Genomic DNA, 12,000 nt, shown 5'->3' with positions numbered 1-12,000 from the left:
CCAGCCCCAGGCAGAGGCACAGAGGAGCTGGCGGAGGAGCTGGACAAGGCAGGGGAGCGGGCATCCCCTCACGCCGGAGCAGGTCAGAGCTCGACTGGCTCCTCCTCAGCGGGGGAGCAGAGGGGAGCAGCCCCAGCCCACAGGGACCCCAGGGCCTGCAGGGACAGGAGCTCCCAAAAGGGGAAGGCAGGGGCCACCAAGCACAGCAGGACCCCCAGGGCCAGGGCCCTGGAGACACGCAGGACCAGCGTCCCCTCCCCTCCCCGTCAGGGTCCACCAGCAGCTCCCAGGACAGCGCTCCCCTGCTCGTCCTCGCCCTGAGGCTGCTCCGCTGGCTGGCTGGAGGACACAGGTCTCCACCTGGGAGGAAAGGAGCGGCGTTAGCACCCCGCCAGGCAGCCGCCCCCCTCCCTGCCCCCCGGGGCTCGCTCACCTCAGAGCCGATAGCTCAGGCTGGCCACCTTGGCAGGATGCGTCACCGACCAGAAGTTACGCTTGCTCTGCAGCTGCTGGAAGGGATTGAAGTGTCTCCTCCGCTCCCGCTTCAGTTTTTTAACCTTCTTTACCTGTGCAGAGGGCAGGAAGGCTCTTGGGGTCAGAGCGCAGAGTCCCCTGCCTCCCCCCACCCGTCCCAGCCCAGGACCAGCACCCACCTTCCCTCTGTCAAACTCCTCGTCCCACTCATCGATGACAGTCTCGCTCCGGGCCCACGCTGCATCCCGAATGGCATCCTGGCTGACAGCTGAGATCTCGCCCTCCCAGGTCAAGACTGCAGAGCAGGGCGGTCAGCAGGGAGCACCCGCCTGCGCAGGGCCCCCTCCCCAGGCTGAAGCCCCTCACTCCAGCAACCCAACAGCCCCTGGGCCTGTTCTGCCCGGCTCCAGGAGCCCCCACAGCTGCCTGAGCTGGTGCTGGGGGGAGCCCAGGCAGAGCACGGAGGGCTCTGCCCACATCCAGGGCTCAAGGCAGGGGAGCCATGGGGCTGTTTACCCACCCCGGTGAGCAGGGATTACCTTGTTTGCCATAAGCCTTGTCCAAAGAGTTCCTGAGCAGCTCCTCCACCACGCTGGACTCCTCCTGGCTGCCAGGTGCTGTGCCAGCCCTACGGCCGGGCTTGGGGCTCAGGGCAGCTGGGCAGCGCCTGTACGTGTCTCCAGCCTGGCTGTCCCAGGCACACACTGCCACTGCGGAAAGAGGAGGGGTGAGGACAAGCCGGAGGGAGCACAGGAGCTCCTGTGTCGCTCCATCTCAGAGGCAGATCTTGCCCTAGGAGACACTGTTGGGATGAACAAGGCCCTGATGGCGCAGGGTGTTTGGGCACACTGGGGCCTGTCCTGGGCAGGGAGAAACTGGGGGTAAATCTTCACCCCCGAGGGGCCCGTCCCCATGAGTCTGGAGAGGAGCACACCCTCATCCAGGGTACAACCGGGCAGCTCTCCTGCATCAGCAGAATGCAGGTCAGATGAGGACAGGGCCAGGAAGACAGGCACCATCAGGGAAATTGTGGGGACCAGCAAGCACCAGGGACTGGACACCAGTGCTCTGAGGGGCTGCGTGGGCAGAGGAGCGGCCAGCTCTCCCCTGCCAGGCCCAGGCAGGGTGGAGGCACACGATCGTACCTGGGGTGCCGTCTGCGGTGTGGATGCCGTTGGCAGCCGGCCGCTCCAACACTGGGCTGCTGAGGCTTTCCCTCCGCTTGCGCTTGCGGTGCTCGCTCTCTCCAGCCCCAGCCTCCACGCTCCGCTGCTGCTTTGTCATCCAGGGCTCCGTCTCAGCCCTCCTAGAGCTGGGGAAGGCAGCAGGAGTCAGCTCGCTCTAGCCAGACCAGAGGGGCAAAGAATCCGAGCTCCCCGCAGGGCAATGGGAGGCAGGGACACCCGCACCCCAGTGCTGCACTCGGGGAGGGGCAAAACTCCCCCCAGCAAGCCAGCGCTTCAGCTGGCTCCGTGGCAAGGCTCATCCCACCCGCAGAAAGATGAGACACCCAACCGCAGCCCAGGGAGCCCGACTTCAGGCAGAGCGGAGGTGCACAGAGCTCTTGTGTGCCCCCCGGCCGCTCACCTGCCCAAGGACAGCGTCCCGGAGCAGCGCTCTTCTGTCTCCTCCATTCTCCTCTTTTTCTTCTTCCTCTTGAGGGGGGAGATGGGCTCCGTGTCCAGGTAAGTACTGGGCTCTGACACCTGCTGCTTGGGCCTGCTCTCCAGGTCCTGACAGCCCGGCACCTCCCTGCCACCGCTGGGACCTTTGCCTGCCGCCTCCTTCCCCGCGAGGGACACCGAGCCCTCCCGAGCGAGATTCTTCTTCTTCCGGGGGGGGCTGGAGACTTCATCCCTGCCCTTCACAGCCAGAGCATGAGGGCTGCTGTCTGCTCCATGATGCTGCTTTCGCCGCTTCTTTTTGGAGGAACCCGGGGTGACCTGGCTGGGCCCCTTCTCCCTGCTGCAGGGAGGAAGGTGGTGCGCAGGGTGGGCAGTGGAACCGTTGGTCAGGGGGGAGGCTGGGAGCCGAGGGGCTGAGTTGAGGATGAAGCTGAAGGCAGGCTTTTCAGGACTTGGCAGTTTGAGAGCAGATGAGGACAGCCTGAAGGACAGGAAAAGAAGCTGATGTGATCTGAAAGCCAGGTCAGGAGCGGGAGCCCCTCTCTTCCTCCCCACCCCAAGGTGCACGAGCACAGCACCCAACTGCTACCATCTCAGCCACGAAATCCGAATCGGACCCTGCTCTCAGAGCAGCAGCTGTGAGCACACAGTGACCCTGCACCTGCCCGGTGCCAGCCACGCGTGGGGCACGCGTTGTCCCACGGGGGATTAGGAAAGAGCGAGTGCTGCTGCAGCATGTGTTGGCGGTGAAGGTTACAAGGGAGACCCGGAGCAAGCCCTGCCAGCCCAGAACAGGAGAGCCAGCTGCCAAAAATCACCCCCCGAGCCAGCTGCCATGTCAGACAGTTGCCTCGTGGAGTACCCCAAGGCTGCTACTGGCCTTGCTGCCGTGCAGGAGCCTGGGAGCGACCGGCACCGCTTACCTCGACTTGCCGAAAGGCCAGGGAGTGGAGTCGGGGTGGGTGGTGTTCGTGGGGTAGGTGTGACCAGCAAATTGTGGGTGAGGTTGTGCGTGGCGGTCACTTCCGCTCGCCTTCCGCGGGGTGCTGCCCTGCAGTTATTGACATAAATAAAAACTTGGTGGTCTAAAGAAAAGAGGTTTCCGTGAGCCAAGAGGAGAAAATAAAAAGGGGAGCCCAGAGAAAGGGGAGGGGAACAGACACAGACGGGGGGAGGGAAGTGAGGGGTGGTAGAAGAAGAATCAGAAGTGTTTTCAGTTAGAAGCACAAAGGAAAAAAGGAAGGAAGGAAGTTTAAAGAACAGAAACCCCAGCGCACCGTCCCGAGCCCCGGCTGCGCAGCGGCACCCAGAGGGCCGGTCCCATGCTGCTGCCCGGGGAGGAGGCAGCTCCGCAGCCCTCCAGCTGCAGTGTCACCTCCAGCTCCCGCTCGCCCCAGGGGACACACTACCCCGAGAAGGCTGGCGAGGCTGCCCCGCTGCAGGGACTGGCACAGCCACCCCTCCGTCCTGAGCAGGAAGGCAGGAGCCGTTTCTCCTGCATCACTCAGGGATGCGAACAACAGCAGGGGCCTGGCCCCGCACCCCGACCCAGAGGGAGGGCAGAGCAATCGCTACAGCCCTGGGGCTGAGGGGCTCTCCCTGCCCGCCTCCGGCTTTGCAAGATACCCAGCATTAGCTCTACGCTCACCCCCAGCACAAGCCCCAGTTCAGAAGGCACAAGGTGCCTACTGAAGTCTCCGGGCAGAAGCTCAGACTCACCTTTTTGGCGGAGAGTGCCAGCTTCTTGGCCGGTGGCGGTGACATGGTACTGCTCAGCTCCAGAGCGGCGCTGGCCAACAAGGAGGATTTCAATTTTGCCGGCTTGGAGTCTTCGGGGGCAGCCGGCTCGGTGCCAGGGCCAGCAGGGAGGTCCGTGCCACAGTCCGTTTCCTGAGAGGTGCAGAAGCTGCCGGTTCCACTCTTGGCCTTCTGGGATGCTTTGGCCAGCTTCCCCACTGCGCCGTGCGCTGGGCTGGCAGCACTGCTGCCACAGGAGTCCCTCTCCAGGGTCCCGGCGTTCTCCCCACTGCCCCCAGGCTCCTGGCTGGGGCTGGGCTCCAGCAGCAGCTTGGGTGAGGTAGGTGGCTGCTTGCTCTCCCAGGAGTTCTGCCGGGGCAGCTCCGCTTTGGCCCCACTTGCATTGCTGGTGTCACAGAAGCCCTGAACTGCTCTGGGCACGGGAGGCAGCTGCGGGAAGGAGAGCTGCTTCTTGGGCCTCCGGGCTGCATCATCGGGCAGCGCTGTGGCCACATGGGTGGCTTTGAGGGGCAGTTTGGGTGACAGGGACCCAGCGGGCAGCTTCGGCGGAGCGGTTCCATTCGGCAGCTTTGGGACCGTCCCGAATGTGCTGCGGGCCACAGGGACTCCGACTTCCTCCGGCCCTGGCAGCTTCTTCCCCGGCAGCACGTCTGGTCTCTAGAGAAAGAGAAAGACAGAAGTTCAGCAAGGGAAGAATTCAAGGACACAGAGCAATACTACCCTCCCTATCCTTCCCCAGGCCCACACAGGAACCCCTGGCTCAGCAGCATCCCTCCTGCAAACCGTCCCCCCTCGTGCCCGCCCATTCGGAGCAGTGTGCCCACCTCCCCACAAAGCTGCAGCCCACCTGCCCTCGCAGAGCGGAGGGCAGCAGCTCCCAGCTCCCGGGAGCACTGGCCGAGAGCAGCCTTCAGGACTCACCCGGCCCATCAGTGGTGAAGACAGGGGCCCGTTGGTCACAGTTTTCTTGACCTGATCGGAGACACTGCCAGTACGGGTGGGCAGACTGGAGGCAGCTTTGGCAATGGGCCCCTCCGAGCTCTTCCTGGGGCTGGGGATTCTGGTGAAGGCAGAGAAGCGCACACGTTAACTGCGAGAATTTGAGAGACTGGAACGCTCTCGTCAGAGATACACACGAGAAACAGGAGCCAGGAGCTCTGAGGAGGTGAGGTGCTCTTCATCTACAGCAAAACCCTGACAAGGGGCTGGACCTCTCCCTGCCACCCTCCTCCAAGCCAGCACATGTGCACGGACTTTGGGGCTACTTGGGCCAAGCTCCTTCCCACACCCAGGCACATGCTACCAGCCCTGTCCCAAATGCTGAGAGCAGGGGGCAGAGGGGCCGGGAGACACCGGGCGCTCCCACCTCAGGTAGAACAGCACGTAGGCCTGCTGGTTGAGGACCACTTTGATGTTGCTGGAGCGGACCAGGTCATCGTTCATTTGATACCACTGCCCGTTGCTGGCCTGCGGAAGAAGGGAGAACAGGATCTGGCTGTGTCCGGGGACCCTCCTGGTCTGAAGAGCAGCAGGAATAGCGCCCAAAAAAATCCCCAAAACCCACAGGTGGCCCAGGGCAGGCAAGGGGACTCTGTGAGAGCAGACCTCCACGCTTCCTGCGGCAGAGCACAGCCTGTACCCCCCATCCAGTGCTCCACAGCACACCCATCTGCTGAGCACCCTCCTTTCTGCACACTACAGGGACCCACGAGCACCCACCAGCCCCCAGCCCAGAGGGGTGCCGAGGGAGCGCCCCGGGCTCACCTTCACGTAGCAGTAGTAGTGCCCCGCATGGCAGCTGTACCCAGAGTGCACCAGCACTGCATAGAGTCCGTACATGATGGGATCCCCATTGTTCTGAGACATGTAAGGGCGGATGTTCAAGAACTCGGGGTACCCCACGTCCTGTGGAGAGAGGACATCTCAGGAGCCTGCACAGCAACGGCTTTCTCGCTAGAGCAAGAGCAGCTCAGCTGTCCTATGAGTCCCATCTCTTGAGGGAGGGGGACCCGCTCTCCCCAGGCAGAGGTCACGGTGAGGAAGGTGCCAGGGTGAGCCAAACTCGCACTGCACAGCTGGGGAAAGGCTGCAGGACTGCAGCAGAGCTCACACTGCACACAGGACCACCTCCCACCCTGCTCTGGGCAGCAGGGCCTCAGGCCAGGCAACAGCCCCAGCTCTGGAGCACTCACCTTTGTGATTTTGCCTCCACTGAAGTTGGCAAAGCGCTTCAGCGAGAGCGTGAGAACATTGGAGGCTCGGTGGATGGTGAAGCGTTTGCTGGCTGGCACTTTCTTCTTGCATCTGCACAGGAAGAGCTCGAGCTATTCAAGCTGTTCCACCACCCAGATGATTGCCAGCCCTGGCCAAGCGGCAAACCCCACGGAAATGACCCTGCTGACACCAGGCACTGCTCCAGGGCACCTGCTCACGGCCACGTCTGCTGGCCCAGGTCCTCCTCACGAGAGGAGGGAGCTGAGGAGGGGCAGGCTCCATCGCAGGCTTCCACAGCCACATACCTCATGGTTCAGCCATGGAGCAGGTAGAGAAGCCCTCCCGTACTGTGGCAGGCTCTCCGCCTGCTTCCCACCAGCACGCCCGCCCCTTCCCGCCCGCAGCCCCACACACTCACTTGGCACACATGTAGGCGTTCTCCCCGCCCAGCACGTCTGACTTCACGAACAGCTCCAGCGCCCGCACTATGTTTGCCGCTTGCTGCGAGGGCAGAGGAGAGGTCAGAGCACGAGTGGCCTGTCCACGCAACAGCCCGGCTCCCTGCCGAGACACTGGCCCCAAGCAATAACACAGAGCACGAGCACAGGGCCGCAGGCCACGCCAAACCCATGAGCCTGCCAGCGGCTAGGCACTGGCCAGTGTGCCGCGAAGGACAGCTGCGATGCCCCCCAACACCATGGAGCCTCAACGGAGGAGTCACGGCTCATGCCCAGGCAAGAGGCACTGCTCCGCCAGGTAAAGAAGGCAGCGCAACAATGGAAGCTGCTTCCCTCCTGCCTGCACTGTGCCTTGACACTGGCAGGTTAAGGAGCCTTGAGAGGAGTAATGGTGCGGTTGTAGGAACATCCCTCGTGCGAGCAGAACTCCTCCCCATCCCCGACCCTGCAGTACCCTGATCTCCAGCGCCAGGTCCAGGTAAGGGTCATAGGTGTCTGAGACGCTCTTGCACACTGAGCACTTCACTGCAAAAGAAAGAGCAATGAGCTCTGTGCCTGCCACCATCCCAGCACAGTGCACGCAGCTGCAGTATTCCCCCTCTCCGGGTTTGGGCTCTGGGATGTCAGCACCAGGATTCACAGCCTGGCAAGGAGGAAGGCTGGCAATTCCACTACGTGCTGGGACAGCAAGTGTTGCTAGATAGCTGGCAACACGGGTTCCTTTGCCGGTGGCAACGAGCTGGGGACCCAGAGCTGACAGCTTTTTCTATTGCCACAACAGGGGTCATGACCCACAGGTACCGCAAGACTGAGCAGCTGCAGCTCTGGATAATTTACACACGCTCAGCAATTTTCCCCAAAGATTTTTACTGCAAGGCTCTCAGGGAAACGGCAGCCCCGAGAGTCGCAGGCCCAGGACCTGGCAGCCAGCACTCACCACGGGACCGCAGGTAACCGCCAAAGATCTGGTGAACCAGCGTCGTGGCCTGGGTCTGGCGATCCAACCTAGAGACAGCAGCACCGGATCTCACGCTGCCCCTCCGCAACGGCTACCCCCGCGGGCCACCGCTGCGTCCCCAGGACAGCTCCCCTACGTGCTCTGGCCAGCGGATGGGCTGCAGAGCTCCAGGAGCAGAGGGAAGCCGCAGCCTCTGCCAGTTTGCTCTCCCAGTGCCGGAGCTCAAGGGGCAGCACCAGGCTCCGACGGGCACCTTCCTCCAGAAGGAGCAGAAGCTCCTGGCTGGAGCTCAGAGCTGGGCCCTGCAGACAAAGGCAACGCAGGCTTCCTGGAACAGAGGGCCCAGGGAGAAGCTGCTCACCCACAGCCACAGATCTGGGGCTGAACTAGCAAGCACGCCTGGATTCCTTGGCAACTGGGACAAGATCCAAACCCATAGCATCCCCACGATTTGGGGACAGGACCACAGCTATGCTAGGGCAGAAGAGCCAGGAGAAGGCAGACAACAGCCCAGAGCTGTGTCACAGAGGGGCAGAGGCCCCTGGCGTCAGCATCTCCCTCTACAAATCTGACCTAGGAGACACATTCACCCCACAGTCCCCTCCCATGGGTGCAGGGGACCAGTGAGGGGACAGCAGAGAAGAGCAGCGATGGACCAGAGGCCCCACGTACTTGGTACAGCCATTCAGGCAGGCCTTCTGCATGGCATCAATGGTGTAACGCAGGAACTCGTGCGCATCCTCCTGGTTGCCGAAGCGGATGTGCTGGGCAATCTCTGCAGGAGAGGGAGGAATCAGCCCCAGCACGTGCTGCAAACAGATGCAGGCCCGCCTGCCCTCCCTCCCTTGGGGCAGGGGCTCTGGGATTTGAGCCCCCGCAACCCAAACCAGATGTCAGACTCATGCTGGCCACGGGGGAAGCCCCACACAGCCCATGAAGTCACCAGCCCCCGGCAGGCTCCGTGAGTCATCTTAGAAGAGCCGTCTGCCAGGACCTGCCCCGATCTCAAAGGTTCTGCTCCTGCATTAGTCACCGCTCTCCTGCACGGCTACAGGAGAAGAGGGGAGAGCAGCCATCCTTACTCTTGAGGTCTCGGATGAAGGACACTGGCTTTATTGCATTGCCGCTGTTGGCAAAAGCCTGGATCATGTGGTTCTGCATAACACACATCATGCAAAAGCCTCCTTGGTGACCTGGAACGGGAGAGAAGACAGGATGCTGGGGACAAACCCAGGAGAGATGGAGGCAGTATAAGGGATGGGGGATCTCTGGCCCAACACAGCTCAGCCACGCTCAGTTTTCCCTACGAGCTCTGTGCTATGGTACAGCTCTAGGGCATCCCGGGTACACGGGGACCGGCACACGCCACGCTGGCTGGCACAGCCACAGTGACAGTACCAGCCACTGCAACCCCCCCAGACGAGATGCTATCCACATGGATAGAAAACAGGGCACAGGTACTTGCTGGAGGAACCCACAGGTCGGGTGTGATGGGGCAGATCCCACCGGAGCCCTATGGATGGGGCTGTGAGCCCTGCATGCTCCCCTTGGTGACAGCTCAGAGCAGTGCCCACCCAGACTCCCTTCCAAAGCCACCAAAACCAGTACCTGCTGCCTGTACACAGCCTTCTGCCCTGCCCTCACACAGTCCCCGCAGGCAGGGGCTGTTTGGGGACCCCAGGGAGCCAAGAGACCCCGCTGGACTCATCTCAGTCCTGGCTACGCCCAGCAGAGACAAAGCCTCCCCAGAGGCAAGGATGCAGAGCTCGGAAACACTGGTACGGCCAGGAAAAGCGAGCTGCATGCAGGAATGACCTCTCGATGGAAAAGCAGGCAGGAAGGAGCAGAGAAGGTGCATCCCAAAACCCATGCACCCTTCGCCAGAGCCACGTGCAGAGGTGCTGAGCGCAGCACCGGGAGCGGGACAGGCGGGCGCTCCCCCTCCCCGCCGGCCCCGCTGCCCACCGAGCCGGGCCCCCCACTCACAGCTGCGGCTGTGCTCCTTGGAGAGCAGGTAGTTGGCGAGGGGCGGCGTGTAGGTCAGGCACTGCACGGTGGAGTTGAGGAAGCAGGTGTTGCCTAGGTTCTGGAGCCCGGCGCCGATCCGGTAGATCCGCTCCCACTTCATGGAGAGGCGTTCCACGGGGAAAAGCACCTTCTGGGGCGCGGGGACGCCATCCCCCGGGCCATGGCCGCTGCCTGCAGGGCGAGGGGCAGTGAGCCGCGGGGTGCGGGGTGCGGGGTGCGGGGTGCGGGGAGGGCCCCCCCGGCCCGCTCTACCTACCCTGCTTGCCGGGCGGCCCCTCCTCGGTGCCGCGGTGGCGGCCGGCGGCCCCGGCGCGGGGGTTGAGCAGCACGTACTTGCCCCGCAGCAGCTCCAGCTGGCAGGAGAAGCCGCGGCTGGCGGGCTCGAACTCGATCTTCTGCAGCAGAACCTTCTTGGCCGAGGCGGCCAGCAGCCGGCCCAGCTCCCCGTCCTCGCCCGCCTCCCGCCGCCCCGGCTTCAGCGCCTCCTTCAGCTTCTCCACGATCGGCATGGCGGGGCCCGGCGGCCCCGGCTGCGGGAAAGGGGGCGGGCGGCTGAGCTGGGGGGGGGGCACCGGCCCGCTCCGCTCCGGCCGCGCGTTGCCGGGGCAACAGGCCGCGGCCTAGGCCCGGCCCCGCCGCCGCGCACCCCGCAGGCCTCGGCGGGTCCCCGCCCGCCGCCGCCGCTACGGGCTCCGCACCCCCCCCCGCCCGCGACCTTGAGCGCTGCCGCGGCCCGCCCGCCGCCACGTGCGGCCCACCCGGCCCCGCCGCCCCCGCCCCACGGGCCGGGGAGGGGAGGGCGGAGCGCAGGCCCCGGCCCGGCCGCACTCACCATCCGGGTCCCCGCCGCCGCCGCCGCGCACGTGTCGCCGCCTTAAAGAGGAGACGGCGGCTGCCCGCCGCCGGCACAGGCCCCTCCCGCGCGGGGGCGGGGACAGCGCAGGCCTCGCCCCCTTCCGCGCAGCCGCTCGCCCGCCAAGCCACGTCCCCCGTCGCCAAGCCACGCCCCTCGCCCGCCAAGCCACGCCCCCCCCGCGGCGGGGCTGGGGGCGGAGCCGCGCCTGCGCGCTGCCCGCGACGGCAAGGGCGCTGTGACGTCTTCACTGCGCGCAGGCGCGCGCGGCCCGGCGCTGTTAGACCCCGGTCAACCCCGCGGCGGTACCGGTCGCTGCCCTCCAGGCCCTGCGGGGGCCGCCGCGCCGGGCAGCCGCGGGAGGCGGGCGGGGATCCGGCCTCTCGGCCGAGGAGGGGCGGCGGGGGTGGGCACCGGCGGAGGAGCGGCCCCCGCCCCGCCCCGCCCCGCCCGGCAGCTCCCGGTGCAGCCGCCCCGCCCGAAACCGGCGCGACTGCAGCGCCTGACGAGGAGAGACAGAAATTACAGCACAGGGACCATACAGCCGGTGGCAAAACAAGTGGAAATATTACACTCAAAGATAGACTACCAGCAGAGACAGGAGTAAATGGCACATATGATATAACCATACAGTAAGCGAACGGGAGTCGTATATGGGATTGATTAGAGGTTGGGGTTTTTTTTTTCTTTTTCTCTCTTTTTAATTTTTCTGTTTAATATGTTGAAATTGCCCAGACTGGTCCAGTACGACATCTTAAACCTTACAGGGACGCACAGCATGAAAACGCCCCCGGAGCAGGGCCCTGCGGGGATTATTCCCGGCACGCTCCCAAAGCTGCGGTAAGGGGCGGCAGGCGCACGTGCCGGTGCCGCTGCAACGTGGGAATGGCTCAGAGAAAGCGGGGCCCGAGGTGCGTGGGAGGGTTCACCGGAGGGGACGGGTTTTCCTGCGGCTGCGGTGCTGCCTGCGTCCGGCTGGGTGCCGGGATCCATCCCTGCCGTCGCAGAGGAGGGAGCTCGACCGGCCGCGATGCCGCGGCGCTGCCGAAGGCCACGGCACGGCTCAGCACGCAGCTCTGCGAGGCGATGACAAACACCCTGCGCCCGTGCCGCCACAGCTCCTGCCTCTGGTGCCCTGCCAGGGGGAACTCCCTGCCCGAGCCCTGCTGCCTGCTGCCTGCCTGCAAAGGCTGCTGGGCCTGAGCCCGTCCAACGGCAGCGGCTGCAGAAGGGTCTGGCAGCAGCGCTCCCCCGCGCAGGAGGTTGCAGTGGGAATGGACACCCCTGCGAAGCTGGGGAAGGCGGTGAATCCCGTGCTCACCTCCGAGTCCCCGTGGGGTGAGGAGCATGTGGCGAGAGGGGCAGCAGTGCCCGGGTGTGTGTGTGGGGTCACCCCAGCCATGCTAACGCGCCCCTCCGGCTTTTCGGGACGAGGCACCTGCGCAGGAGCCGTCCAGCCCTGCGAAAGGCCCGGAGCCCCTCGCACACAGCCGGGGGCTCTGCTGCATGGTAAAGCCCCCCCCGGAGCCCCTGCCTGGAGGGCTGTACCCTTCCTGCACCCCGAAGGGAGGGTGGGGAGGGGGATGGCGGGGTCCCCAGTGCTAGAGGGTGGCCGGGGATGCTGCGGTGGGG

The 12,000-nt window shown here is 64.7% G+C and overlaps 1 protein-coding gene across 1 annotated transcript; it reads right to left on the bottom strand.

Annotated features, from left to right (window-relative positions):
- Positions 1 to 339: 339 nt before the first annotated feature.
- Positions 340 to 10,039, bottom strand: USP36 (ubiquitin specific peptidase 36). The gene is made up of 19 exons (XM_075719628.1): positions 9,772 to 10,039; positions 9,474 to 9,686; positions 8,570 to 8,680; positions 8,160 to 8,262; positions 7,467 to 7,534; positions 6,984 to 7,054; positions 6,490 to 6,572; positions 6,050 to 6,161; positions 5,622 to 5,762; positions 5,224 to 5,324; positions 4,779 to 4,917; positions 3,819 to 4,514; positions 3,023 to 3,150; positions 2,062 to 2,580; positions 1,620 to 1,786; positions 1,014 to 1,184; positions 654 to 769; positions 434 to 566; positions 340 to 360 (listed from the first exon to the last, which is right to left on the bottom strand). The coding sequence occupies exons 1-18, from the start codon at positions 10,022 to 10,024 to the stop codon at positions 435 to 437; spliced, it is 3,324 nt and encodes a 1,107-aa protein (XP_075575743.1). The 5' UTR covers positions 10,025 to 10,039; the 3' UTR covers positions 340 to 360; position 434.
- Between the last annotated feature and the right edge of the window lie 1,961 nt (positions 10,040 to 12,000).

The sequence above is a fragment of the Pelecanus crispus genome, chromosome 12, assembly GCF_030463565.1.
Source record: "Pelecanus crispus isolate bPelCri1 chromosome 12, bPelCri1.pri, whole genome shotgun sequence".
NCBI lineage: Eukaryota > Metazoa > Chordata > Aves > Pelecaniformes > Pelecanidae > Pelecanus > Pelecanus crispus.
The sequence above is the reverse complement of the archived record's forward strand: the minus strand, read 5'-3'. Positions and strand labels throughout refer to the sequence as shown.